The following is a 27,946-nucleotide window of genomic DNA, read 5'->3' on the forward strand; positions in this document are numbered from 1 at the left end:
GGCCCACAGCTGCACCGGCCACCTTGGCTCTGGGGCCTGAGGTCGGACTAGCTTGATGGTTTCTTCTATCCGCCTTTGCCCAAGATAATGGGAGAGTCTTCCTGGGGCCTGGGGGAGATGAGCAGGTACTGTGGAGGAGTGTTAAGTCTGAGTTTTGACATACTTTATTGCAGGGTGACAGCTTGTCCTGGAGGTCTGGGTGGGATGGGGGGACCACCAGGAAGAGAGCACTCAGGACAGATTGCAGGTCGGGAAGACACAGGCCAGGAGAGAACAGGGTTGCCCGCAGCACATGATACCATACTGACTTCGAAGGTCAGAGGTTAACGGTGTTTAGGTCCTGTTGTTAGGCAATGTTGTGGATTGGTGTGGCATTTTTAGGAAGTGTTGTGGAACCCTCCACCACCCCTCCTGGTCACATCCAGCTATGAGCCAAGCTCAGGGCAAGAGGCAGGTGGGTGTGCAGCCCGGAGAAGAAAGGAAATGAGAGAAGACAGCCTTTAAGTATTGTTTCTCCACCATCCTTAAAAATGTTTCAGCAAGCCATGGGGACCGTACTGAGAAGAGAGAATGGGTAATAAGACAGAAACTGAGAAAAAACTTGAGAGAAGAGTTAAACAATGAGTTCTCTCGCTCAAGTGAAACACACGACCATGTTTCAATTGGCCGACAGGGTCACTGAGGGAGGTAAGAGAGGCTGCTGTTTTAATGCAGAAGGTGGCGAAATTATAAATATAGAAGTCTTGGTTCTCTTCCTTCCAAGGAAGGATTATCAGGGCAGAAATCGGTAGAAATGTGTAAGTACTTATATTAAGTCTCTGGTGTTTTCTCATAATTGAGCCACTTCCCCACTTTCCCCCCCCTCGAACTCCCAGCAGAATGGAGCCAAGGCTTTGTACCAATTCATTCATGGTTTCCCAAAAGCAGGGAACTGGGAGTACCCGCCCCGCCCGCCGCCCCCCCCCCCCCCCGACCAGCACCCCAGGACTGGGCTGCAGCCCAAAGAGGCTCTGTAATAACCACTCCTAGCAGGCCGGCAACAAGGATGTCAAGTGCTGAAGCCTGAGGCGCAGGCCTAAAATCCCACCGCAGGATTAGCAGCTGACTGTGCCTTCCTGCCTCAGACGGAAACGGAAGTGGGAGAAGGGGAGCTGTTCCCTCATTCTTCCTCTCCCTGTGAGAGTGTCTGACTCTTTAAGGTCCCACCCCTCCCAGGGAGCAGAAGGCAGGCCACCTGCAGGGCTGGGGACACAAGGGGATGAATTTGACCAACTTGATCCAGTTGGCTCGCCATTCGCCAGCAGAGGGCGCCGGCAGTGGGCACGAGTCAACCTCAAGGAGGTGAAGTTGAATGAGAGGACTGGTGACAGAGGTACTGGGGAAACCGCAGCCACCAGGTGGAGGGGAGCAGCCAGGAGCAGAAGCCTCAGCTGGTAAAAAACGGGGGTGGGGGGGGCGGACAGGGACCTGGGCTCACAGCTGACCCTCCCAGGCGCAGGGTGAAGGGAAGCGCTCTGCTGCACACACATTGCAGAAAGACACCAGGTACCCACGAGAGCATTCTTTTTTTTTGAAAAAGAAGAAAACTGAGCAAACATATACAAAATACTGTCCATCTCTCCTGGGCCAGCAGAGCGGCCACCCCCTGCTGTCTGCAGCGTGCTTCTGGTGCAGCCTGGTGTGCCGGTCGGTCTCCGGGGCACTCGTGCCGCCTCTCCACAGGGCTCCCGTCCCATCACCGCACAGGGAGCGTCTGGAGCCCCCAAACAGCCTTTCCCTGAAGATTCCCGGCCCTGGCAGGGAGCCGGAAGTGGATCGTCCCATCTGCCTGTCTCATCTCTCTGCAAGCCCAGGATAACTCTGCTTCTGAGGAGGTCCCCTGGGCGGCCCATCAGACTTTGTGGGCCAGGAGGGTGGTCAGCTTGATCTTGCCATCCATGGAGGCCGTGAGGCAGGTCCCACAGTCCATCGCTGTGCTCCAGTCCACAGTGACCACAGGGGCTCGGTGGCCACCCAGGCTCAAGCAGCTCTCCAGAACCTTCTCATCCCTGCCCAGCTGTAAGAGGACAGGAGGTAGGAGGGGGGGTGAGCACACACCACTCACACATACATCCACTATACCCCCGAAACCACCTTGAGCCTGGGGGCTGCCCCCCAATCTGAGGATGTGCCCAGACACACATGTCCACCTTTTTAGAAAGCCTCTTTAATTTCTTGGACTAGGAAACACCTTCATTGTCTGGACCACAGTTAGTCCTTCATCTGAAGTGGACAGCAAGTCTCTGACACACTCGTAAAGACAGAATTTCCCCCGCCGCCTCTGACTTGCTGTGGGCCCCGCCCCGCCCCTGCTGCTCTCCCCTACCATCGTCACTGCCCCGGGACATTAAATCACATGTCCCCTTCTCAGTTCTAGGCCTGCTCCCCGCAGGGATCGTGAGCTGCAGGAGGGCACATCTGGGGCAGCTCCCGCTGTGTGGCCAGCCTGCAGCACCCAGAACGAGCTGGCCCCAGTGGGCCCATCATCAATGCACAAGCACCCTCTCCTCCACCCCCCAGCACCAGCAGGCCAGGCCTCCGGGGTGGGTGCGAGGCGTCAGGAGGCAGTGAGGAAAGGGAGACCGGGACCCACAGGCACCGTCCGTGAGCAAAAGACTGGAGGTGCACAGCATGCATGGAGAAAACATCTTTCAATGTCCTACACTGCTGACAGATTATAACAGGGATCTGAAGTTCATTATCTTCCTTAAGTAATTAGACCCCATCATTGGCATTTTAAAAATTATACAGAGGAAAATCTTTTCACCCATTAGCTGGTTACAGAGAAAATCTGACTGCAAATCATATAAACTGATTAAACTGACCGGGACAAAGGCCAAAGGCTGCATGATTAAAAATCAAACACATACACACAGCATCCATACAACAACACATACAAATCAAACAGAGAGCAGAGGAGAGTCTACCTGACACTCAATGTTTAAACAGTAAAGTAAACTGAGGCCTGCAAACAAAAAGCGTTACAGTATTTCCCAACAATTACGAGAAATTGTGGAGCTACAGAGGGCACAAGCCACCCAAAGCCTCGTGTCTGTGGGAAAGAGGAGCCTGGCTGAAAGTGAGCCCAGACTTCCCAGGGCCACGCTCCAGGTCAACAGTCTAGAAGGCTCCTTACTTCTCCTCTCCTCCTCCCCTTCCTCCTCACCCCCCAAGGCCTGCCTCCCTCTCCTACCTGTCCTCCCAACTCCTCTTCCTCCTCCTCCTCCAAAGGACTCGGATCCACAGGCCACCCTCCCAGGGGTCTTCCCCGATGGCCCAGCTTCCCTTACTCAGACCCCCAACACCACACTGTCCCTGTGGATGGTGCCCGAGCCTCTTTCTAAAGTGAGTGTGAGTGTGAGTGTGGAGCGTGAGCGCGAAGGAAGCAGGATCAGACTTTCTGCGTCCTGGGTGCACGCCACAGGCCGAGGCCACAGGGACCCCTGCAACTGCCGTCCGCTGACAGATGAGCCAGGGCACCGAGCACACACAGCCCCCGAGCAGAGGACATCCCACCTGGTGACTCTCTGTACCCACAGAGTAGGCACCACCATCGGGCGGAGCTAATGCCAAGGCTACCGATCGAGTTCACCGGGTACCAGAAGTAGGTGTGCGCTTAAGCTGCCAACACAAAGCCTCATCACTTGTCTGTTTGGTAATAACAGCAAAATACAAGGTGTTTATGATTTCATACAATTATGCAAAAAGAGGTGCATGAGCCACAGAAGCTCTGACGTGGACATTGAAGACAGAAACTGAGGGACAAAACAAAGGGGACAACTTACGTCACAGTCTGACAATTCCCACCCCCAGATCTGCCTCAGCCATGGGCTGGAACGCCCCTGACCCACGGAACTTCCGATACAATGATAAATCCACACGAACAGGTATTATTATAGACAAGGAAGGGAGGCAGAAGAGGGGCAGAGTCTCGTCAGAGGACAGCGAATGGACCCGCAGAGACAGGTGCGTGGCTCTCTGCCCCCACTCCTCTGTCGGCTGCTCTGCCTGAGCTGGGAATAGCTGGCAGCAGGGGGCTTCGGGGGCTTTGAGGATCCCGGGTCAAAGGCTCCTCCCGGGCCATGTGGGGCAGGGTTGGCGACAGAGGCCCTGCTCAGCCTGGCACTGCCCTCCGGGGAGGAAGCGCCCAACCCACCATGACACCACCCCACCCCACCCCGTACCTTGTAGATGACGCCCCCGGTGGCAGAACACGTCAGCATGTAATTGCCCTCTGAGTCGAAAGCGAAGAGCCGGCCCCGGGGAACTTGAACCTGCTTGTAGCCGCTGTAACCAGACAGCACAAAGGGGCCCGTGGCGTCTGCGGGGAGGCCAAACTCAGACACCTTCTGGCCACTCTTGTGGATGTTCCACTGGATGAACTGCAAGCACAGCGCACAGGCAGAGCACTCTCAGCGGCGGGCCGGCCCCCAGGGCGGAGGCCGTGGGCCCACAGGCCACCTTGGACGGGTGGCAGGATGGCCCGTGGTCTCATCTCCTCCCAGCACAATGCAACTGTTTTTCAGGGAAGCAGCTCTAGAGAAAGGGCCAGCACTCTGGCCTGACCCCAGGAGGGAAAGGGTAGCAACGGCTTTTGCACAGACGCCTGTCTCTCAAGCAGGGGGAACGCTTTGAGTGACCGTTATCATCGCGGTTGGTATTCTTGTAATTATTAGGATGAGAACCCAAGTGGGTTTTTCTGACTAAGGAATTCCCAAAGTAGAGAAGACAGATTCCAAATCCACTTCCAGTTTCTCAGCAGCGCAATCCACTGCACACAAGCAACGCAGTTACAAACTGAGCTTCGTGTATAATTCTCTAGCCTACCCCGGGACAGGTGTGACCGCCTCTTACTTAGGAATGCCACCCCCACCAACAGGAAATCAGGCTTTACTGTAGAAGTCCTCTTCCCGAGGTTTTCACGTGAAGACTTCATCTTGTAATTACTATTTCCAAATGGGTGACACAGGCAGACAGGACAGAACCCAAGAGCTATAGAAAGCGCACGTGAAAAGCAGGTATGCTCGCCCCGCCTCTGCTCCCCCCACTCGGGTGCCCTTTCCGAGGGTCCCAGAGTACCTGTCCAGACAGAATCTACAAGGGGCACTCGTTTTCACTTTTTTCCCCGCCCATCTTTTCACATCACTTGACTCTGCTCAGGAACATGCGCCCTGCTCTGGGAAGCCACCCCCAGGCCCACAGCAAACTCGACACATCCACGCTGGGGCCGCCGATGACCGAGCTCACAAATCCCAGCCCCGGATGGGACCCCACAGCTCCAAGCACAGCGGGATGGGTCACTGGGAACAACCAGGAGGAAGGATGAGGGTCCTCCGCTTTCGGAAGAATGGCCAGCTGCCTCTGACCCTCACAAAAATCCTGTGAGGCTGGTTACTTTTATTATGCCTGCTCTATGGACAAAACTCAGGCCAGGAGAAGCCCAAGGTCACAGAGCTAGCCCAGGGTGTGGTCAGAATTTAAACCAGCCCGCCGTGCTGGCCTGGTGCCCTCCAGATGCTCAGATGACCTACGTCCCGCGCTCACCTACCTTCCCATCTTCCCCGATGCTGTACACGGTGTTCTCGTCATAGCTGAACTCCACGGAGCACACCTCCCCACAGTGGGCCTTCCAGCTCATGGCGCACTCGTGTTGCTGCATGTCTGAGACAACGAGGCAGAGACGACAATCCGATCCCCGCCCCAGCCCAGGGAAGCGCCAGCCCACCTTGTGCCCAGAGGAGGGGAGCTGCTCAGGAGGCAGAGGGCCTCACAGAGCTGAGCCCTGCTGAGGGGGTCCCTGGGTGCTGCAGCTCGCTCAGTGTCTCCTCCGCTGTCTAATCTTCTGTCTAACCTAGCTTAAAGAGAAGCTTCTTTCGCTGGGGCTAGAGTGAGGTTCAGGAATCCTGGGGAGGAGACTGAGCTCGTCTGTAAGTCTCGGAGGACACTCGAGTCCTTCCTAGGAGGCCTCTATAACTTCCCACCAGGGGATCTGCTGAAGACAGCCCCTCATCCCATCTCAGGCTCTCTGACTCCAGGCCTCTGGGGGCAGGCTGGTGTGGGGATCTTTAAGCAGCATGCCAGATGGTTCTAAAGCACCCTGTTCCGACACTTTATGGGGACAGTGAACCAGCCACACTGAGGACAGGGTGGCAATACTCTCACGTGTCCTCTTGGGTCTCACTCAGGCCACGAGGACTCACACGGAACAGCTCTACACTGAAGGGCTGCTACGCTGCACCCCTCCCTCATGCACCCACGGACACGGACCGTGTGCAGGGTGACTGCAGGGGTTCTGAAGCAGCGGATCTGACCAATGGCAAGTTCTATCACGAGCGCCCTGAACTGGGGTCTCACTGACTTCCCTGGGCTGTTTCGGGAGGGGCCCTGAGCACACCCACTTACCAAACAGCCGGATGACCCCGTCAGCTGCCCCCGTGACCAGCAGGTTCCCATTGTGATTGAAGGCTGTGCAGTTGATAGCAATGGGCCCTGGGTCTAGGGAGAACTGGAGCTAGAAAAAAAAAACCAACTCAATTTTACAATGCAGCAGAATCATAAACCAAAATTGAAGACAAGTTCCGTCGGAAGGGGGAAGGAGCCCGAGACTGGGGAGAGTGCGCAGGAAAGCACCGGGGGCGGTGGGGGGGGGGGGGGGCTCCAACTTTAAGCTGTGGTGGCGCACAGTGCTCATCTCGCGTCCTCCCGCTCTCCGCACGCCTGTGCGTTGTGTTCTTCCGTATGTATTCAAGGTGTAATTTAAAATTTTTAAATAACAAGTAAACCTAAAACTGCAAACCGTGGTTAGTGCCTCAGAGGACAAGAACAAGATTAAGGGGACCTAATCACGCTGGGCTGTGTGAGAAGCAGTGACGAGGCGCTGGTGGGCAGGCCCTGCCACAGGGAGTGGGGCAGGGCCCTCCTAGCGAGAGGACATCATGCAGCAAGGACCTGCGCTGCAGGTGAGCACAGGAGGTCCAGCGGGCTGGGCAGGGGGGAGGGTCAGAGCGTGCAGGGCCCGCCTGGAAGGGGTGTGGATGGGACACCTGCATGTGCAGGAAGGACACGCGGGCAGGGTCTCCCTATGCCAGGCAGCGCCGGGGCGAGGGGTGGGCGCCGCAGTAGGAGAGGCCTGCAGCTGTCCAGCTGAGGGCACCAGAGAGCGGGGTCTCGGGAGCTCCGCTGGAAACGCAGAGGAGCCGTCAGACAGGAAACGCATTTTGGAGGTGGCAATGGCAGTGTTTGCTCATGGGCTGACTGTGTAGGTGAGGGAGAAGCGCGAGCACAGAAAGGCACCCGTCTCCAAGTGAGATGCGTTTGCTCAGATGAGGAAAACCAGTGGAGGAACAGACGGGCTGGGCGTGACAGTCAGGAACCCCTGTGCGCCCCGACAGGCTCCCACACTTGTGAGACTTCCCAGTGGGAAGGTGCACCGTCTCACAGGCAGGCGCAGTGAGACGCACACCAGACACCTGGAGCACAGCCCGACGACAAGACGGGGACCCTTCGGGTGTCCCGTAACATCAGGAAACTTCCACACAAAGGCTACACCGCTTCTGAGCACTGAACTAATTTTAAGAAACGTCACTGCCCTTTAAACAGCTGAGTTTAAACATCAGTCAATCTCTCTACAGCCGGGGTCCCCAACCCTGGGGCCACAGATTGGTACCCGTCTGGTCCACGGCCGATTAGGAACCAGGCTGCACAGCAGAAGGTGAGCAGCAGGTGAGCAAGCAAGGCTTCCGGAGCACCTGAGCTCTTTCTCCTGTCGCCCCCTCCCCCACCGCTGTGGAAAAACTGTCTTCCATGAAACTAGTCCCTGGTGCAAAAAGGTTGGGGACCACTGCCCTAGGGCTCAGGGCCACGGCTGCGAGCACCTGTCGCTGCTCAGGTGGGAAGGGGTCCTCAGTTCCTGATCCCTCGTGAGGTCGCCGGCTGCCACACGGCTGTCACTCGTTAAGAACGTGTACGTGTCCCCACACTTCTAGCTGCTGCTGTAATGTCTGGGCGATTCTAAGTTAACAGGGAGGCAGGAGGAGACACTGGCTGTCTGCTAAAAAACACACCCCTTGAATGCGTAATAAAAGAAACCAGTCTCAAAGGCCGTACGCTTTCAGGTACACGATATTCTGGAACAAGCAAAATTATGAAGACGGTAAAAAGCGCACTGCCGGGGCGGGGCAGGGGCGGGGACAAGAAGGCAGAGCACGGGGCGTGTGAGGGCAGTACAGACAGCCGTGTGACGGTGGCTCCATGTCACTGTGTGTCCACCCAAACGGCACGTAGCAGACTAACACCGAACCCGCGGGGAGCTGGGACGTTGGGTGAGGATGTGTCGATGTGGGTGCGTCAACCGCGGCGAGAGCCACACTGCGTGGGGATGCAGGCAGTGAGGGGCGCGGGATGCGGGCAATCGCCGTGCTTGCCTCTGATTCCTGCCATGAATCTCAAACTGCTCGAAAATAAAGTCTTTAAATATAAAACATTTAAAATAAGCCACAAGGGCCCTCAGGAGGCTCTGACTGACTCCTAAACTCGAGGCACAATTCTGAATGACTTTATTTCTGCCAGCAATCCATCCACTAGAGTGACACTGCTTTCAATACTGAGACTGCGGCACTTCCTCACACAGCAGGGTCTGAGGAGGCCGAGGCAGAGACAGGGAAGGGCCACAGAAGCAGAGGGAGCACAGGCTCTGTGCCCCCCAGGAGGGACCAGCCCCGAAGACAGCCGGCAGGGGGGCCAGGGGGCGGCCGTACCTGCTGCTTCATGGTCTTCGTGTCCCACAGCAGCAGCTTGCCGGGAACCTGGTTAGCGCCCTTGCTGCCGACGTCCGGGGCCGAGAGGTCCACCTGGGAAGGGAAGCTTGGAGCTGCAGCAGAGCAGACGAAAGAGGCCCCGCTGGGGCTGCAGGCCAGAGACAGGATTCTGCAACACACCACCGGGGAGGGAGGGATGAGCTGGACCAAGGCTCAGCAAAGGGCCTGCGGCAGAGCACAGGGAGGGGCGTGGCCTCCAGCTCACCGGGGCATGTCGTCGTTGATGTTGATTTCACAGAGATTCTTCTTGGCTTCCGTGTCATAAAGGCGCACTGTCCCCACACCACTGCCCAGCAAGAGCTGGAACGACAGGGGGCGGGAGGTGTGAGGAACAGCAGCAGGTCAGGCTGGCTGGGGAGGATCCCTGGTGGGGGGGCCTCTCCCGTGAGGTCTGGGCAGGCAGCAGAGGGGAGGCCGCGTCCACTTATCCAGGTAGTTCAGGTGGAATCTGACTAACAGGGACCCCATTTAAAAAGTAAATAAAGCCATCAGGGCTAACCTCAAACAGAGGTAAAACCACACACGGAATCGGGATGGGAGGGAGGTATCGCCCCATACATACCCGGAAAGGTTCTGGCTGATTAAACGAGACCCTCTGCTCTTTCCTCCTGTTCTTGTCATTTTAAATCTCAGCTGCTCCAGCCCCTCCTTCTCCCTCCTGACCTACCTACCACCGCCTCCTTGGGGGCCACCCCAGGTGGTCATGGGATCATTTGTGTGTCCGGGGCCAGCTCTGGCTCTCAGCCTGTAAAGGCCTCCAGAAAAAAATAGAAGAAGCTATGCTGGCCTTCTGGAACTTATGATTCACTTGGTGAAAAGCTTCAGATAATGAGAACCACCAGAAGAAAGCACCAGAAGCAGGTCTGCAGGGAACCCCCCAGGAACACCACCCAGGCTAAGACCTCGGCATTCACTTGGCAGATGAGCACTTGGGGGTGCCCCGTATGCCGCGGGGCCCAAGGACCATAACTACAGTGCCTGCCACTGTCAAAATAATTAAACAAAAAGGTCTGCCCCTTGGGTTGCCTGCTATGATCCCCTCGAAATGTAATACAACAAAACAAAAAACTGCAAAGCAACTTTACCTCCTTAGGCCTATCTCAAACATTAAAGTCCAGCGGGCACAAGAGCACTGTACCATTCCTGCAGGCAGGCAGTCAGATCCGCGGGAACCACCGCCAAAGAGGGCACCCTCCCCCACTAGCTGCTGCAGCTTCCCTTGGCCCTGACACAGGAAGGGCTTCTGGCAGTAGGAGGGAGCTGCCGAGAATGTTCAGGGAGGGTTGTTGGAAATCTGGGAGGATGACAGGACTGATAGGGAGTACAGGAAGTCAGCTGTCTCTCCCCAGACAGAAGACAAAGCGAGCTAGACCACCACCACAGGTAGGAAGGCGCCTCTACGGCCTGACTGGAGAGAGTGCTCCAGGTCACACAGTGGTCTCATTCCAACTCTTCTTGACCCAGGAACCTCCTGGCCGCCCCCAAACAGGAGCCTGCAAGGACAGTCCTGGACGTGTGGCCCCTGAATTCCCAATGAGGGAGCCAGGGCGGGGTCTGGCCTGGCTACCTGGACTTAGCATGTGCTGGCTGACCGCTGGTGGACAGCCTGGGGGAACCTGTTGCAGACCCAGAGCGAGCGAGGAGGCGCTTACTCACCAGCCGGTCCCGCTTGGTGGCCCACTCTAAAGACAGCAGCGGCGACTTGGAAATGGAGGACGCTTTGGTCTGCATGATGGGGTTGAAGGACCACACTTTGATGACCCCGTCTACATCTAAGCTGGCAACCCTCCTCCCCGAGCAATCCACCCTGCGACAAAAGGGAGGGGGGAGCTGTTAACATCCGTCATCCTCCTCGGCTAACTCAGATGGTTACTCTCTCTGACTTTCTGGCTGTGGTTATTTTATTTTACTTGGCTTACATATTTACTGGGCTTTTTGCTGCTATTTTAGAGTGCATTCTTTGCACTTACTAAGAAAGCCGTCTGCTGTTAAACAGTATGCCCTGGCCCCCTGGCGGCAGCCTCACACATCTCAGTCCCTGCAGCTCTTGGTTGCATCAGTTCTCTTCGGCTTTGCTTTCATCTCACGTTGTTTTGTTCGGCGTGGCCCCTGAGTGTCCAACATCCACTGCTCGTGTGGCCAGAAAGAGGTCACTTCAAGTGACTGACGAATCTGAACTGGGACTCCACCAGCGGGTTACAGAAAACAAGATCCGCCAGTATGTTGCCTTAGACACGATTCAAGCCAAAACACAGAGAAAAGCTCTCCGACTCTGGAAGGGGGTTGGACTGCTCTCTGGGCCTGGGCCGATGGGCAAGGCCATTTGGAAGACTTGGTCCCTTGTGAAGGCAGCACGTTAGAGCAAAAAGCACAAAGGAGTCCCTGTTCTGCCTTTAACTGGCTGTGTGACTCTGGGCTGCTTTTCTCTTATAAAAAATCATCCTGAAATGCCGATACTCCAATGATAAGTAGACTATTTCTACAAATATCCATTCATTCACTTGTCTAAGAACAACTTATGAAAGACCTATTATGTGCTGAGCCCTGCGGTAAAAACTGGGCATAGACCAGTGGGCAAGATACACTTGGCCCCAACCTTGGGGCACTGGAGACTGGCAGCCTCCTGCACTTGGCTCTGGGGCCCATCAGGGCCACGAAAGCGAGGGACCCACCTACCCTCTGAACATTACACTCTGTGAGGGTTTCCTCATTCAAGGCCGTGTTCTTACCACGTGCAGGTAAAAACTTGTACATGGTAAATGCAGGGTGGGGCAAAAGTAGGTCTATAGTTTTGAGTACACCAAACAGTTTATTCTCGTGTTAATATTTATTAACTATTGTATTTATTTCCCATATGAACAACTGTAAACCTACTATTGCCATACCCTGTATTTATTTAAAATTCCCAACATACAGGAACTACTATAAAGGACACATGGACAAAACCAAGGGGGAGGGTGGAGGTGGGGGAGGGAGGTGGGTTCACCTGGGGTGGGGTGGAGGGATGGGGAGAAAAGGCATACAACTGTAATTGAATAACAATAAAAATTAAAAAATAAAATAAAATAAAATAAAATATGTGGAATATAAAAAAATAATAATAAATAAAATAAAATAAAATAAAATTCCCAACATAAAGCAAATTAAAAAGGAGTGAGCCTTAGGGAGTTCAAATAAAAGGCAACTAAACTAAAACTCTAAGTCTGTAAAACTCTAGAGTCCCATAGTTCGGAAGGACAGAGAGGTGGATGGGCCAACAGCAGCCCTGAGAGGGACGGCCCCACATGTGGACAGCAGTGGGCCAGCCCTCCTCTGACTCCCAGGTGTGACCATGGTCCTTCAGGAACCACCCACTTTCCACACTTCCTGCCAGCCACACCCACGCACACAGGGCTTCCTAGGGAGGCCAGATCCTGACTGGGCCAGCATTCTCCCTGGCTGGGCCTCGCCCCGCCTGAACCCACCTGCAGTGCATGATGGAGGAGTGGTGCTCCCCATACTCCTCCTGCCCTAGCACAATGAATGGCTGCTCGGGGCGGACGCCTCCGCCCTCTGGGCCGGCTGCAGCAGCCCGAGTCAGTGTCTCCAGTGCCTCCACATGGAGCTCAGGGAAGGGCTCTGGCTCCGGGCCACAGGCTTCAGGCTTCTTCTCTGCACACTGGGCCAAGCAAAGTGGGGTAAGTCATCTGTGACAGGTCTGTGCCAGGCCCAGCCATTCGCCATGTCTGGGCACAGGCTGCAGGACAGTGAGGACGCCAGGCCACAGCACACTGCAGGAGGCTCTCAGTGGTCGCGGGGCCCAGAAGAGCAAGCTCTGAACTGCAAGAGCAGGGTCCAGCCTGCCCAGGAGGGGCAGCTGCCTGCTCTCCTGAAGCCCCTGCTTCCAGACCTTGCTCTTTCACAGGCCCTGCTGAGAAAGTCAGGAGACACCACCTTGACAGACCAGGCCTCCGAGGCCTTTAAAATAGGCAAGGAGCTCCGGCGAGGAGCTGAATGGTCAACAGGGGCCAGGCAAGAGACTTGGGCAGCAAATCCCTAGGGCTTCAATCCAGAGTGTTGGAGAGAAGAGGAGGCAGCTTATACTGCCCGAAGAGCAGAGCCTGCCCCATGTTCAGCAGTGAGGGGAGTCCCAGTGCTCAGCGTGGCAAAGGCCTGGTCACACAATGACGCCGTGTGGGTGCATGGCCCTCTGGGCAGCAACTCCGGCAGATGGGCCTTGGGGTGCAGAAGAAAGGGATCCTGAGATGAAGCAAGTCTGGGAATCCTGCACTGAACCAAGGGAAAGAGGTCTCTGTTCCCCCAAATCTGGGAGCCCACGACATGCCAACGTTAATATGCACAACTACCCTAAGAGAGAAATGCAGTATGCAAGGGGGCCCCAAACCGGTTCAACCACAGGACTCATCTTGTGGGAACATTTTCGGTTGGCATTTTATGGCCCCTTGTTAGAAAATGCTGCATCACAAAGAAGGGCCACTGAAGAGTCAAGCAAACTACGAACAACTGAAGCGCAAGCAACTAAACCCAGTTCGGCAAAAACACACTCCACAGCAGAGCAGAAAGCACGAGGGATGAAGGCAGGCCCTGCCCCACCCCACTATGTCCCACAGCCCTCCCGCGGGCATGCGTGGGACGCTGAGGACCAGCCTCACCTGCAAAGTCGTAGACAAGAGCTCCTTCCTTTCCTTGCCGTGATCCTGCAGGCGCCGCTGCCGGTGCTGTGACCAGCTGGATTCCCCAGCAGCCAGCCCGCTGAAGAGGCTCTTCCCATCCTTGGGCCCGCATCCTGGGTCCTTTGCCTTAGCAGTCTGGAGGATGAGACACCAGGCTGTGAAAAGTCTCTTCCTGTCTGTGCCCACACCATGACACCTGGGCCGGGAGGGGAGAAGAAGCCAGGGAGTGGCTTCTCGACCTAACGGCTCCTGGGTAAGTTTCCTCCCTGGCCATGCTGAGCATGTACTTAAAATGTTGCCCTCTTACTGGTGGGCAAAGTCAAGAGTGAAACGTGGGCAGTCTTGATCTCCTCCTTTCTGCTCTCTCCTCCCGTCACATCATGAGAGGACAGGTCGCCAGCACTCCTCAGCCTGCCTTATCGCTGTCACCTGGAAGGAGGCATACATATACCTCCTTGATCCGATCTCAACAATTACCTTTAGTCAAGGGGGGAGAGATCGGCGCTCACTAAGCGATGACGATGAGGCAGGTCAGCCCCGACACTTGGTGCTCTAAACATTTACAAGCAACAGTAAGTTTGGGCAATATAAAAAAAATTATGCAACATACAATCACCTCTCTGGAGGGAGAAAGGAACACAGTACCCTTTTGGGTCAAGTGCATGACTGAGCCAGCTAATGTGAACAAATATTCAGGTATGATGACTAGGCAGCCAGAAATTCTTAATAGAAATTATTGGAAACTCAAAGACCTTTGAGCAAGATGAATCACACAGGAAAGAAACTGGTATCTTGTGGCTCCTTTTCATAATAAGAGTGGTAAAGTCAACCAAGCTTAGAGCAAATAAATTCAATAATCCCCACTCCAGTTCCATGGAGAGAAGATTCTTAATCAAAAGCCTTTTAATTTATTTTGATTTTTTGAGAGAAAGAAACATCAATTGGTTGTCTCCCATATGCGCCTTGACCAGGGATGGAACCTGCAACCTAGGCATGTGCCCTGATGGGGGATCGAACCCGCAATCTTTTGGTATACGGGATGATGCTCCAACCAACTGAGCCACACCAGCCAGGGTAATCAAGAGCCTTTTTAAAAGGAGCTGCCACCTGGTCTCCCTCCCAGATTATCTGGCCAGGATCTCTTTTTCTAACCTTATTCCCACAAATTGTGATGGTAAAATATCCCCATATTTTTATAGGAATAGAGATGCAAACAGCCACTCAGGTTTGAGACCAACCTCCCACAACTCACTTATACACAAGACCTAAGTCAAGAGAAGAAACTCCCCCAAAGTCTGTGGTCCTCTCTAGTTCTGCTACTTGCTATCTCTTACGTTAACACTATTTCTTATGTTAAAACAACTTAAGATGATTTACATGGATTCCTTTAGACCCTGGAGCCATGTGAACCATTAAGAAAGGAAATTTTAAGGGACTGGAGCCTACTGTGGCTGACCAGCAAGGTATTTGTTATTTTTTGTTTTTCTGACTGAAGCGACCTCCAGTGATATCTACTGATGTTGTAACAGATGATTCTTTTAGAGAAAGTACTTGCTTCTCCAAATTGCGGCTTATTTTGGGAGTAGGGTTCTTAGTCAAGACAAAAGAAACAACCTAAGAAGAAAACCACCAACAACGACAATAATAATACCAGTATACTTTATTCACTAAATCTTACATATGCAAGGCACCGTGCTAAAACCTTTACAAACATTCCCTTAAAGATGACAACGTCATTTGGACATGAGGAAGTGAGGCTTAGAGAGATGAAGTTACTTGCTCTCCACGGGTACAACTTGAAAAGAACGGAAATCACACCCAGACCTGACAGCAGCTCCATGGAGAAACCTGAAGAAAGCAATTCCATGAAGGGAACATGCGGAAGAAAGTGACACTGAATAGAAAAGATAAATGTCACAACCCCGAAGCTAAATAACTAAGACAAGGCCCTTCTCTCGGTGCTCAATGGGGCCACTGCTGGGAAGGACCCCACGGTCCATGGGACACTGGGCAGGTTCCACAGTTTTAGAAAGTGCAAGACTTCTCTTGCTTCCCAGAAGCAAAGGTGGTCACAACAATTGATAACAGAGAGGACCTGAGGGAACCATGGCATCCCTCACATGGCCCCAGGTGGGTGTGCTCACTCCCTGGGAGGCGATCCAAGGGCCTCAACCCCCATTACACAAATCCATTGATTCCTTCCCATACCTACTGATCCAGAGGGCAAACTGCTCAGAATGGAGAAGTCCACAGGGGTAGCTACACCTGTATCAGACAAAATAGACTTGAAGCCAACGACTGTGATAAGAGACAAAGAAAGTCACTATGCAATGATAACAAGATGAATTCATCCGGAAGATATAACAATGATAGATATATACACACCCAACACTGGAGCGCCTACACAGAAAGCAAATATTAACAGATGTAATGACAGAAACAGGCAGCAATACAGCAACAGTAGGGAACTTCAATACCCCACACTTAACAATGGCTAAATCATCCAGACAGAAAGCAGTAAGGAAACATTGGACTTGAACTACACAGTAGGTCAGAAGGACCTAACGGACATTTACAGAACATTCCATCCAAAGCAGCAGAATACACATCCTTCTCAAGTGCACAGGGAACGTTCTCCAGGACTACTCATATATGTTAGGCCACAAAACAAGTCCTGACAAATTTAAGAAGACTGAAATCATATCAAGGCTCACAACAGTATGGAACTAGAAACCAATTACAAGAAAACCAAAATATTCACAAATATGTGGAGATTAAACAACATGCCACTGAACAACCAATGGGTCAAAGAAGAAATCAGAAGAGAAATAAAAGATCTTGAGGTAAATGAAAATGGAAACACAACAAACCAAAATTCACAGGATGCAACAAAAGTAGGTATTACCCTGGCTGGTGTGGCTCAGTGGATTGAGCGTCGGCCTGTGAACCAAAGGGTCGCTGGTTTGATTCCCAGTCAGGGCACACATCTGGGTTGTGGGCCAGGTCCCCAGTAGAGGGCGCATGAGAGGCAACCACACACTGATGTCTCTTTCCCTTTCACCTCCCTCCCCCTCTCTTTAAAAATAAATAAATAAAATCTTTGTTTAAAAAAAGTAGTTCTAAGAGGGAAGTTCATAGCAATAAACATCTACATTAAGAAAAAAGAAACACCTCAAGAAACTACAAAAAGAACAAATGAATCTCAAAGTTAGTCGAAGGAAGGAAATAACAAAGATAGAGGAAGTAAATAAAATAGAGACTAAAAAGCAAACAGAAAGGATCAATGACAGTAAGAGCTGTATTTTTTTTTAAAGATGCACAAAATAGACAAACCTTTAGCTAGACTTACCAAGAAAAAAAAAAGAGGCCTCAAATAAATAAAATTAGAAATGAAGAATTCCAAACATACCTCCAAAAGCCTAACATTTGGGTAGGAAGACAAGAGAACTAGCAGTAGAGGCCATGTTTTCTGGATGCAAAGGTGGCCATGGGAATTCCACCGCCGCTACGGAAACAGAGCTGAGCAGAAGGAAGGTCAGCGTCCTGGGCTGACAGTTGTTTTCTACAATGGTGGGATCCTTGGAAGTGAGGAAGGCTCGACAACCCTGGAACTACAGGTTTGACAGATCCAGCAACCCGACCAAGAGATCTTTAGACCGTATAGTGGAGAAGAAAAGGGAAAGAACCCATATAAAATTGCATCCATACCCAGGGGAAGTCCACAGACCACAGGGGCATCCTCCCTTGGAACCAGAGGTGGGAAAGGCTACAGAAGGGAGACAGACACTGTGTTCTCTCCTTATTTACCCACTGCACCTGATAAATGGTGTCTTTTCCTTTTTCAATGCTTGATGTTAAGAGTGCTCAATTCAATTGGCCCACACTGATGGAACAGGGACACTTAGGATGGACTTTAAATTCCTCTAGCTGATAGGAAAGCCACTTTTAACACTTCCCCAGCATGGACAGAAAATAGGTTGAGAAGTACCAGGCGGAGCTTCCCCAACAAGTCAAGATGGCAAGGATGCTGGCCAGCACAGCATCAGGCTGGGGACTGGGCAGTGTTCCTAAATGTAAATGAACATTCCAACAGGCGCCACCAAAAGGCCCTACGACAAATTCAGAAGAACTGCCTTTATAATGACAAGCCCATTCACACCGGGAGAGCCGTGGGCCTCGGCGTGCCCTACCAGAGTCTGCTCATTAGAGACCCTTTCCTTAAACCGTATCTAAGTTGCCTACTAAGCAAGGGTGAGCAACAACTGAAAATGTGCTCAAAGCTGGTAACTGCCGCTGACCACAAAACACTTCAGTGAGTAGGCGGAGGTAAACTTGTGTCCAGCTAAATGTATCTAACTTAAATAAGCATTCACTGCGACCTAACCAGTAATCCAGAGTTTCATTTTAAGAGCAAACATCATAAAAATCTGAACTACTGGATTCACGCAACACTGCAGTGGCCCAGATTACGTTCAGTCCCATTTCAGCATGATCGACCTCCCTCCGGCAGTTCAGGAGAGCGATTTTTCACCCATGTCTCATCACCTGGCCTTCTGGCTTCTCACTCTGAAGAAGGCTATAAATTAATTGTCGTGGCCAGAACAGAGCTTAGCGGGCAGTCATCCGGATGGGACAGGAAACAAGTCCTAGCAATCTGATCTCCCCTGAAGCAAAATAAAGCCACCCAGAAGACAGGCCCTTGAGACACGGAAATTACCGAATGATGGATGGGCAAGCAGACGCCCTTCTCCCCAGCCTGCTGAGAACCATGGGAACAGCCCCAAGGGCAGCTGTACTTACCACGGATGTCTCAGTAGCTGTGAGGTAATTTGAGAATACAGATGTTTGTGGATGCTCTGTTTTCTTTACACAACAGCCAATTAGAGGTTATCTCCATAACAAGTAATTCCCGTGTGCGGTCCCTCAGCTCACTGAATGGGTGTGGAAGGAGCGGAATTAGGGCTGGAGGGAAGGGGGGAGGAAAACTGCAGGCCTGCCAGCCTGCTGCTGAGGTGCCCTCAGGGGTCCCCGGGGGGCCTGGGAACCCTGGCTTTACAGCTACTTCCGTTTGCTGTTTATATTTTGCCTCCAGATTCAGATTGAAAGCACGGAGAGTGTTTCACCATCTATTTTGCCACCTACAATGCTATGAACATTTCAGTAACAATGACAACAGTTACAGCAACCAATTAATTAGAAGTGGGCAAAATACGGATGTGACAGAAACTTATACTGATACATACAAATAATATATAAAATAGGAAAGCTTAATCATTTTATGTGCTGCTAATTTACTAGTAAAAAGAAAAGAGGAAGTTCTGGTAATAGTGAGAAAAAGGCTATACACTTAAAATGTGCTAACAAAGCAATGTGGCTTCAAAAAACACCCAGCATCATTTTCTACTGAGTTAAAAGCAATATATCATTAAAACCATAGGCACTGATCATACAACCTACTGCACTTGGTACTGGTAAGAGAGCATCCCAAACTATACACTTAAATCTGGCCACCCGTTGTAACAGAGGAATTAAAAAATCAGCATGTCCCCCCAGAGGAGGGAACCAGGATGGTGAGGGTCTAGAAAACAAACCGGAAGTACAAACAGTTATGGGGAGAGGGAGGAATGAGCAGAATGCGTAGCACGGAAAAGACGGGAAGGGCTGTCCTAAGAGAAGCCTTGGTCTGAGCAGCTCCAGAAAGCAAAGCTGAGCTCAGAGAGGATAAATTACAGAGGCTCCCACTGACAGCTTTACAATGGGCAAATGTTTCCCACGTTGGCAAGGACTGAGCTCCTCATCAGAAGGCAATCAATTAGAGAATGGGCCCTTCCACTCAACAGGCAGGTGGGGCCTGATTCTGACTTTAAACTGCCTTTGACTTAAAAATTCTTTGATTATCTCGAAACTCAAATCTATGAGTTATTTTTAGAATTGAAACATCAATACTGAGTCTAATTAATAAATCAGTAAAAAAACCCGACAACAACAACAAAGGACAGAACCATTGGCTTTTTCAGAGTGTGGACCTCTGTCATCTCCACTCAGATGGAAAGAAGGCAACCTTTACCTGACATATCACGAGGTGGCCTGCGCTCTGTCTGAATGTGTACTAGCGGCCAGGTAGGGCAGGCTTGCTACACACTACACGTTCTCACCCTCATCTCTTGAACATGAACTGCACAAAAAGTCCCCAGTCCCATTTCAACCTCACCACGCAACACTTAGTTCCTGAGTACCGAAAAAGCAAGGCAACAGGCTTCACCCCAAAGAACCTGTCTCTGTTTTCTTTTAAATATTTTTAGTACACTCGGATTGTGTGATTTCATGCACACTCCAAGAGGCCCAGCACGCCCTACATCATCTGTGACACTCACAAAAGATTGCCCGTGAAAGAGATCTACAAGGCGAACAGTAAAACTCACTCAGACTGGAACTCTAAGTAAGTTTGAATTTCAAAAATAACAGCCGTACTGTGGCTGATGTTTGACTCCTGGATGCTAAGACGATCGTCACTGCGCACTGCCGGCACTGTGGGCCTCAGAACTGAAGCGGGAACCCAGGCAGGCCAGCACCTCCACAAATGCAGCTACTGCCCCGGCCGGCATGGCCCGCCTGGTCGAGGGTCTTCCTGCCGACCCAGCCGGTTCGATCTCAGTCGGCACACGTGCCTGGGGCATGCGGGAGGCAACAGACCGACGTTTCTCTCTCACATCGGGGTTTCTCTCCCTCTCGTCCCCTCTCTCTAGAATCAACTTAAAAAAATACAACTACTACTAAAATGTATTGAGTCCTTATAATCTGCCCAGTACTACATATACCAAGGGCCCTTAGATTGGCTCAATCCATTCCCCGACCCCCCAGGGAGTAAATACTATTACTACCACCCCCAAGCAAACTGGGGGGAGTTTCAGCAACCCCAGCAAGGACGATAAACCAGGAGCCGGCACTGAAAGCACAGTTACTTGACTCCAAAGCCCCCGCTCTTTCTAACCCGGCGCCCTGCTCGGCAGCTCACTTCAACAGCAACCCTGAACCCAAGGGCCCCACTAAAAGCCCCTACGTCCCAGTGGCAGCCCCCTGCCTCCCAGATGCAGGGAGCCGCCCCAAACTGCTGTGTCACTTGCAACTGTAGTAGAGCCCAGGGTGGCAGGACTAGGACGGCTCACTTTGTCTGTAACTCATACAAGTACAGTAAGAGAGAAGCAATAAAGCCTAACACCGGGTCTGTGAAACTTCCCCGCTGGCAGGCACTTCTGAAAGCGATGAATTCTGACCGCCTCTGTGCGGGAAACTGCTCCGCGGGCCCCAGGGCTGGTTTGGATATACTGTACGCTGGCATAAAAGAAATGCTGCAAGCTTCCATAAATGGGAAAAAGTAGTAAAATTCCTTTGTAGAATCATTAAATCCTAACTTGTAAAAGAAATGCATTGCTTCAAAAGTAACTCTAATTTGCTCTTTATGTACATACTACTTTATAATCCCCAAAACTGAACATTCCAGAAGCTTGAGTCACCAAATCACAGTCACAAGCCCTCCTGAGCGCAGAGGCAATCTCTGAGAAAAGCGGGGGGACCCTTCAGAGCATACTTCCTCTTGTTGCCATCCACCCCTCCACCTGCTGAGTGTCCAGAGCTGGGGCCTTCTGAGAGCTGGCGCTGAGCTCAGGCAGCGGTCAGAGTGGCACGTGCTGGGGAGGAGAGACGTCCCGGGGGTTAGAGGTGGGTCTGAGATCGGGCGCTCCCTTTGGTCAGCATGCACACATCTGCCTGCCGCACTGCGACTCCAGCGCAGGCAGGTTTGCAGGGGGCGGGGCGGAGAGTGGTTAAGTGGTGGTTCCTCCACTGCACTCCACCTCCCATCTCATCCTGCAGAGCTGCCACTGTCTATGGAAGGAGATGTGAATTTCGGATCTCACCAGCAAACCCACGAAATCAGCCCTACACGAAAGGCAAACATGTCTCCCCTGGACAAGTAGGTCTGCAAGTACAGTCAGATGTCAGAGGCGTTCTGGCGGGAGCTAGGAGAGCGGGACGTGTGCTTACCTGACCACTGATGCACTCCTTCTTGGCTGAGCTCTGAGCCTGAGGGGGGCCCTGGGCAGGTGACAACCTTGAGGGGCTCTTCTTACTCTGAGGCAGCAGCGAGGACAGGAAGCCCACACGAGGTGACTGGGAGAGGGCAGTGTTCCTCTGGCTGCACACCATGGCTCTGGGCAGGCACACACAACACAAGGTCACAGGGCTGCGGGGGACCGGGCAGAAGCTGCAGCACACACCTGCGGGGCTGCGGGCGCACGCGACCAGGGCCGCGCTTGGGTTGGAAGGTGGCGTGATCCTTTGCGCTACTGCACGCACCTGTCCGGCGCTGCGTGAAGGCCCCGGCTCTCCTTTGAGGGCCCTGGGAAAGCTCGAGGCTCTGGGTATATTCCTGACATGTTTGAAATGATAATCTAGATATACTGGGCTAAATAAAATCTCTCATGAAAATTAACTTCACCTGTTTCTTTTTATTTTTTTTTTAACATAACTTCTGAAAGTGTTTAAATTACGTTTCTTGGCTTCTATTTTATTTCCAACAGATGGTGCTAGCTCAGAAACCAGAGCGGTTTTGTGGGGTGCAGGACTTGGGCCCGTGTAGGAGTGTAGGATTGGAACCTGACTCACCACGCACTCACGCACTGTGACCCCTCTGTGCCCACACCTCCTCAACTGCTACTATTGTTATGATTATCAACTGGGTCGCCTGGTTGGCTGGCTGTTTCATTAATGTCGCTCACACACCTAACCCCAGTCTGCCTCCCTCTTCAAACCCTCACGCAGGAGCATGTTTCCACTGTGGAACGCAGTGTGGTTACCTAGCTTTCCAACCACGAGATACTGCTTTCAATGCACAAAATATCCCCACGGCTTTAGGACTCAGTTGCATTTATTCATCCAGGCTGCACAGACCTGGATGTGCAGGCGCCTGGCAGAGCTGGGCAGGCTCAGAGGACCTCAGAGGCCAGAGGAGCTTACGCAGAAAGCTTGGAAGCAAGGACAGTGAGCACAGCAGGCTCTTTGGCAATTCTGCAACTCCAGGAGCAAGGGGGTCACAGTGAGGTGCTCCCCAGGTAAGTGCACAGGGGACAGAGGGCAGGAGGGGGCTAGGCCCTCCCAATCACGAGGCGAGGCACACACTCACAGTTCCGAGTCCCCCAGACGGTCCATGTTGGAGACATAAGGAGGCAACTTGTGTTGGACCAAGGTCTCTTCCTCTTCTGGCTGTTGCTCCTCTTTCTTTAGTCGGTGGATTTCAGCTTGCAATGCAAAAAGCTACATAGAGATGGGGCCGAGTTAATTCATGACATCACCTCGCTGGGGAAGGTTAGACACAGCACATCCCACACCCAGCCTCACTGGCTCAAGAGGCCACGGGCCCTCAGTGTCAGGGTGCCTGTCCCACTCTGCTCACTGCAGACGGGAAGAATGGAAAGTGCAGCTGTTACTTGACTACAGTGCGGTGAGAAACTTAAAAACCGTCAGCTATACAAAACCTGCTTTTTTTTCCTTTTTATCATTTGACTTGGTTCCCTTTTATCATTGGACTCGCTTCCTCCTGAATTCACTGAGAAAAACAGCTCCACCCAATTCTGCCTTGCTCTTGGGAATCTACAAAATCAGACTTTGGAACTCTCATGGAAAAATGTTTTCAATGGAGTTCAGCATTTCTGACCATTTGCCTGAAGAAAATTATACACGTACACCCAAGACCCGAGCATCTTAAACCCCCAAATCTACACAGTTTATAATTTTTCTTGTTCTGAAAATCTTCCTTTTTCTAAAGATATCTTAATTTCGAAGACAGATAAATGCTCCTCAGTCAAAAGTAAAGGCAAATGTGGGTCCCAAGGCTCTATCGTCTTACTAAACTAGAGAACGTAGAGCTGAGCAGAACAATTGAATTACATCTGGGTTGGAAACAATACAGATGTGGATTCACAAGGAAAAGGACTGGGGGCAGTTATGAAATAGACACATGAAAACAGGTCAGTTGCCAGGTGGCATGAATGCATAATCATTTCCCTCTTAAAAGTTCCTTACTGGTACTCTGCTGGCCATGCTACACACATCACTTAAAATATGAACCTCGCCTCTGGTTTTCAGGGACTGCTACAGCCCCCGAGGACCAACACTGGTTTTCTGGTTGCACTGTTTCCGAGATCAGTGATTTCCTATACTTAACTGGCCCTCCGCTGCCGCTACCTAAGTTCAAACCTGAAAGCAGAAGTCCTTCCCAAGACGCAAGTGTGTTCAGAACCAACCTTCTGACGCAGAACTTCATTCTCTTCTTGAACCTGGTTGGTCCTCTGGCACTCCGCATCAAAGTTCAGGATCACGGGAACTGGTGCATGAAGTTAAAGAATAAGCCTGCCCGTGAAACGCCTCTGAGGCCTTCCCAGACTCCTGACACAGCAGTGTCACCCTTGAACATGAGAGGTGGGGAGTGAAGCACAGACTCAGTGCTATGGGCTCCTCTTGACCGTATGAAGTAGTCTCTCCCTTGAAGCCAGGCCTGGCCCAACGTCGTTCAGATAGACAGACAGACAGACACGTGACAATCTGCCTGGCTAGCCCATAGAGAGGACACAAATCCAAACCTGAAGTTCTCTCCCAGTGCCAACAACAAAGAGCCACATCCATGGGCTTCACAGCCAGCCCAGGCTTCAGCAACATTGAGCTAAGAGCAAGCCCAGTGGCCACGGGCTCTGCGGGCAGGCTGCAGTGGCCCCACCAGCTCGGCAGAAGGATCAGTCCCTCGGCTTTCCCCTGCCCAGACTGAACCTCTCCCTGGCAAAGGTGTAGGCTGGGGAGAAAGCTGTCTGCAGGCTGTACAGCCACATGTCACCACGGGAACACCCACACTGTAGGTCAGGGTGTCAGTCTTTCCCAACCACCTCAAACAGCTTCAGTCGGGAGGAGTGCAAAGCAGGCAGGGCCTCAGTGCTGAGAAAGTGAACGGTGGCTCGAGTGGGCACCCTCTAGCACTGAAAAGACCTGGAGGGCCATTTTCAATTTCCCTAGAGGGCCCATGTGGTTGTGCCTTAACCAGCTCTAGCATGAACCCCCTGCCGGTTTCGTTTGAAGGACCCCCGGATGAAGAGCAGCAGCAAGGCCAGAAGAAAGGCGAAGCTGGCGAGAGTGGAATCCACAGCAGCCACAACACAAAAGGAAAGGGCCCCCTTCCTACCTCCACCCGCAGATGTTCCTCCCAGAGGCCAAAACGGCCGCCATGGGTGGGCCTCCACAACGCCCCATTTATCAGTGACTCACCAGGCAGCCCCACTCAAACCAGACTCCCTTCTCTGCCCTAGAATTCCAGCCTAGAGAGCATCAACAACGGATGATGGTCCCAGGCCGTGGCATCGCAGGCATCTCATAACAAAATGGTAAATATGGTAGGCTGTAAACGATTTACATTCTCTCCTCTCTCCAATAACTACACGCATGTTCTTAAAGCGGCTCTATTTCTGGCAAGTTGAGGAACACTGAGGTCACAGTCAGAGAAAGCGACCCAAACACTAACATAGGGAGGAAGTTCCAAACCAGGGAGGGTTCTCACATGCTACCTAATCCCAACAAAGGCAAGCGAAGTCCTGGGGGACACAGAGAGGGTGCTCTCGAGGAGGGCTGGTTTCACTAAGAGGCAGCTGCCTACCAACGCCTGTATCCGCTGCGAGGGGGCCTTGACCCTATTTGAGGGCTCCTCTCAGAGCCCAGCACTAGCACCCCGCTACTACTATAGTCCCCGCCCAGCCATGCATGTCAGCTATTACTTTGGCAGCAGAGTGTGAGAATGAAGACTTAGGATTCCCTAGCCTACCGACAAAACTAACCACAATCTGTCCAGCCCCCTCACATGACACGTGACAATGATCCTTGGGTGCTTTGTAGAAGAAGCGATTGCATCATGAGCAATGACCACTGATCACATGGTCCGAATGCATCAGTGACCACATTGTCTGGATGCAGCGGGCGAGCCCCACAGTGCCAGGCAGCTGAAAGGATATGCATGCACCGAAACAGGACGCTCAGGAAGTTGTGCAGGGACACAATGAAGGTGTCGGCCCACTGTCGAGAAAAGTAGGTGGCAAAGGTGGGGTTGGTGTCTGGGGACGGCAGGAAGGGCAGGACAAACCAATCCTTCCACTCGGCCTGGTTCTGGAGCTCCGTGGCCTGCTTTGCAAAGAACTCCTGGGCCTTGTCGTTTCTGTTTGTCTGCCAAGGCACAGAGGAGGTCACGAGGAGGGGGAGAGACAGAAGTCCAGAGGTAAGATTCTTCACTGTACAAGAGAGAGCCTTTAGATATCAGCTAGGTAAGTGGCCAGACATGATCTACAAACTCGAAAAAAAGAAAGCATCACTCTTTTCTCAAGTTCCTTGTAGTTTCAAAGAAGCTGGTTTAAACTTAAGTGCTGAGAATAAATGCCATCCTAAAAATTAATTCCTAGTTGATTTTCAAATAATGTAACTATTTCCTCAGGTCAGCTTATAATCTTTATTACTCAAAATTTAACCCAGCTCCTTAGAGTGTCTAAAACACCAGCCAGGCTTACCTGTTAAAACAAGAGAAACAGGAATGAGGAAGGCAAATCAGATGATCTCCAGATAAGGGGGAAAAGTTAGGAAAACTGTCAATAACTTGCACGGTGACTGCCCCACCCTTTCCCAGAGTAACACAGAGAGTCCTCCCTGGGGGTGAAAAGAAAACCAATTTCTGGATCAAATAACTCTTTCGGCCAAGAAATCCCCAAACCAAAAAGCACCTGAATTGTGTAGACGAGATAAAAGCGGAACAGGCTGGTTTTCAGCTTGTTGATGGTGGGCCTATATATATCCTCCAAGCGGCTGAAGAGTCGACGCTCCAGGTAGCTCCAGTAATCCCGCAGGGCAGCCAGGTCGTACACCTGCATTAACTGCTGCAGCTGGTCCACGATCTTGTCCACCTGGTGAGAGAAGGCGGTGAAGGACAGAAGGGAATTCTCCCCTCGGTCCACAGAGTTAATACAACTTTTTCCTCTTGCTGAGGCTTCTGGATATTAAAAAAAAAAATTAACAATCTGTAAAACTTAAAAAACTTATTAATGTAATAGCTGTTAAGCTATTTTCTGATGTTAGATATACGGCTTGACCCTCTAGTAAGTGCGGACATTTCAGGTGTAAAAACACTGACTCGGGAAGCAGGAGGCATGGGTCCAGGTCTTGGAAAAGAGAGTGAGACAGTCTCCGTGGTCCTCCCCCCACTCCACCATTCCAGGAGGTGCACTGACTGACTCCTTCACGTCATCCAAGCGCCCCCAAAGCCCTTGCAGCTGCTCAGAGTGTCAGCCGAAGAAGTCACCTCCTTCTAAGAAGCAATCACCTTTTCCACCGGAGTACACAGTGTGGAAAAGGTTTATGGCTACCAATAGCAATCCAACACCCTCTCTTTAGAGATCAGACACAGGCCTGGAGAGCTGTAATGCTTTGCTTTTGCCACTAAGTAGCCACTAACTTCAGCCAGACAAACAAGAAACGGGTCTCCTAGCTCACTTCCCACACTCTTGCTGCTAGCTCACTTCCTCTCTCTCAAGTCACCTGTCAACATTCACTGAAGTCAGCAAACATACACGTATAAATTCCAAGAACTTTTCAATGGAAAATCACGTCTTAGCGGAGGAAATAAAAAGTATTAAAATGCGCAAAGAGGTCTTCCTCAACTGCTGAAGCAAAATTGCCAATGAGTCACCGACAAGGCCATTTTAAACAAACACCTCAGATACTTGAATCCAGTTATCATTTTGGGCTGCAGACCCCTTTGCTCCCAATGCCATCGGAAGCTAACTACAGAATATTTGCGTTGCCCAAATTCAACCATACACCCAGGCTTAGCTCTGAAAGCCTTATCGCCATCCCGGCCAACGACTGGCCAGCACCTGCCGGAAGGCTGGGTTGGAGGACTGAGCCCTGAACCAGGAGTTAGGGGACCTGGGTTCTAGCCTTGGCGATGCTCCTGACTCGCTGGGCAACTTCAGGCAAGTCATGTACCCGCGCGAGGCCTCAGTTCCTCATCTGTCAAGCGAGGGCCAGACTCTCTGAAGTCGAAGGCCCCCAGCCCGGTGACAGCGCCGCTCCCGCCCGTAAGGGTAGTGCTGGGGAAGAGCCCGCTCCGGGCTCCCTCTGGGCCGCCTCTGCCTGCGCCGCGCCCGCCAGCCTCTCACCCGGAACCCCTTCTCCTTGTCCGCCTTGATCTCGGCGTCCAGCTGCCGCAGTGTGTACGTGAAACCGCGGAAGAGCAGGTACTCGCGAACCAGCTCGTCCGTGCGCTCCACGGCCTCCGCCATCGCTGCGCCAGCGCGGTGAGGGTCCGCGGGCAAGTGAGGGACGGAGGGGCGGGGCCTC

General features: G+C 52.1%; 1 protein-coding gene across 1 annotated transcript; it reads right to left on the reverse strand.

The window, feature by feature from the left end:
• Positions 1 to 1,533: 1,533 nt before the first annotated feature.
• Positions 1,534 to 27,932, reverse strand: WDR91 (WD repeat domain 91). Its single transcript, XM_024554993.4, has 15 exons — positions 27,766 to 27,932; positions 26,332 to 26,511; positions 25,576 to 25,783; positions 23,830 to 23,912; positions 22,710 to 22,840; positions 21,572 to 21,737; positions 13,508 to 13,663; positions 12,320 to 12,513; positions 10,512 to 10,662; positions 9,061 to 9,155; positions 8,796 to 8,964; positions 6,442 to 6,550; positions 5,588 to 5,700; positions 4,224 to 4,421; positions 1,534 to 2,056 (listed from the first exon to the last, which is right to left on the reverse strand). Exons 1-15 carry the CDS (start codon positions 27,886 to 27,888, stop codon positions 1,892 to 1,894), a joined length of 2,241 nt encoding a protein of 746 aa, XP_024410761.1. The 5' UTR covers positions 27,889 to 27,932; the 3' UTR covers positions 1,534 to 1,891.
• Between the last annotated feature and the right edge of the window lie 14 nt (positions 27,933 to 27,946).

This window comes from Desmodus rotundus, chromosome 6, assembly GCF_022682495.2.
Source record: "Desmodus rotundus isolate HL8 chromosome 6, HLdesRot8A.1, whole genome shotgun sequence".
NCBI classification, from domain to species: domain Eukaryota; kingdom Metazoa; phylum Chordata; class Mammalia; order Chiroptera; family Phyllostomidae; genus Desmodus; species Desmodus rotundus.

Coding starts and splice junctions, on each gene's coding strand:
- WDR91 (XM_024554993.4), bottom strand. CDS start 27,888: ATGGCGGAGGCCGTGGAGCGCACGGACGAGCTGGTTCGCGAGTACCTG. Junction 6,551..8,795: donor CGAAGACCATGAAGCAGCAG/GTACGGCCGCCC, acceptor TTTTTTTTCTAG/CTCCAGTTCTCCCTAGACCC. Junction 2,057..4,223: donor CCGGGGGCGTCATCTACAAG/GTACGGGGTGGG, acceptor GTCCTCTTACAG/CTGGGCAGGGATGAGAAGGT.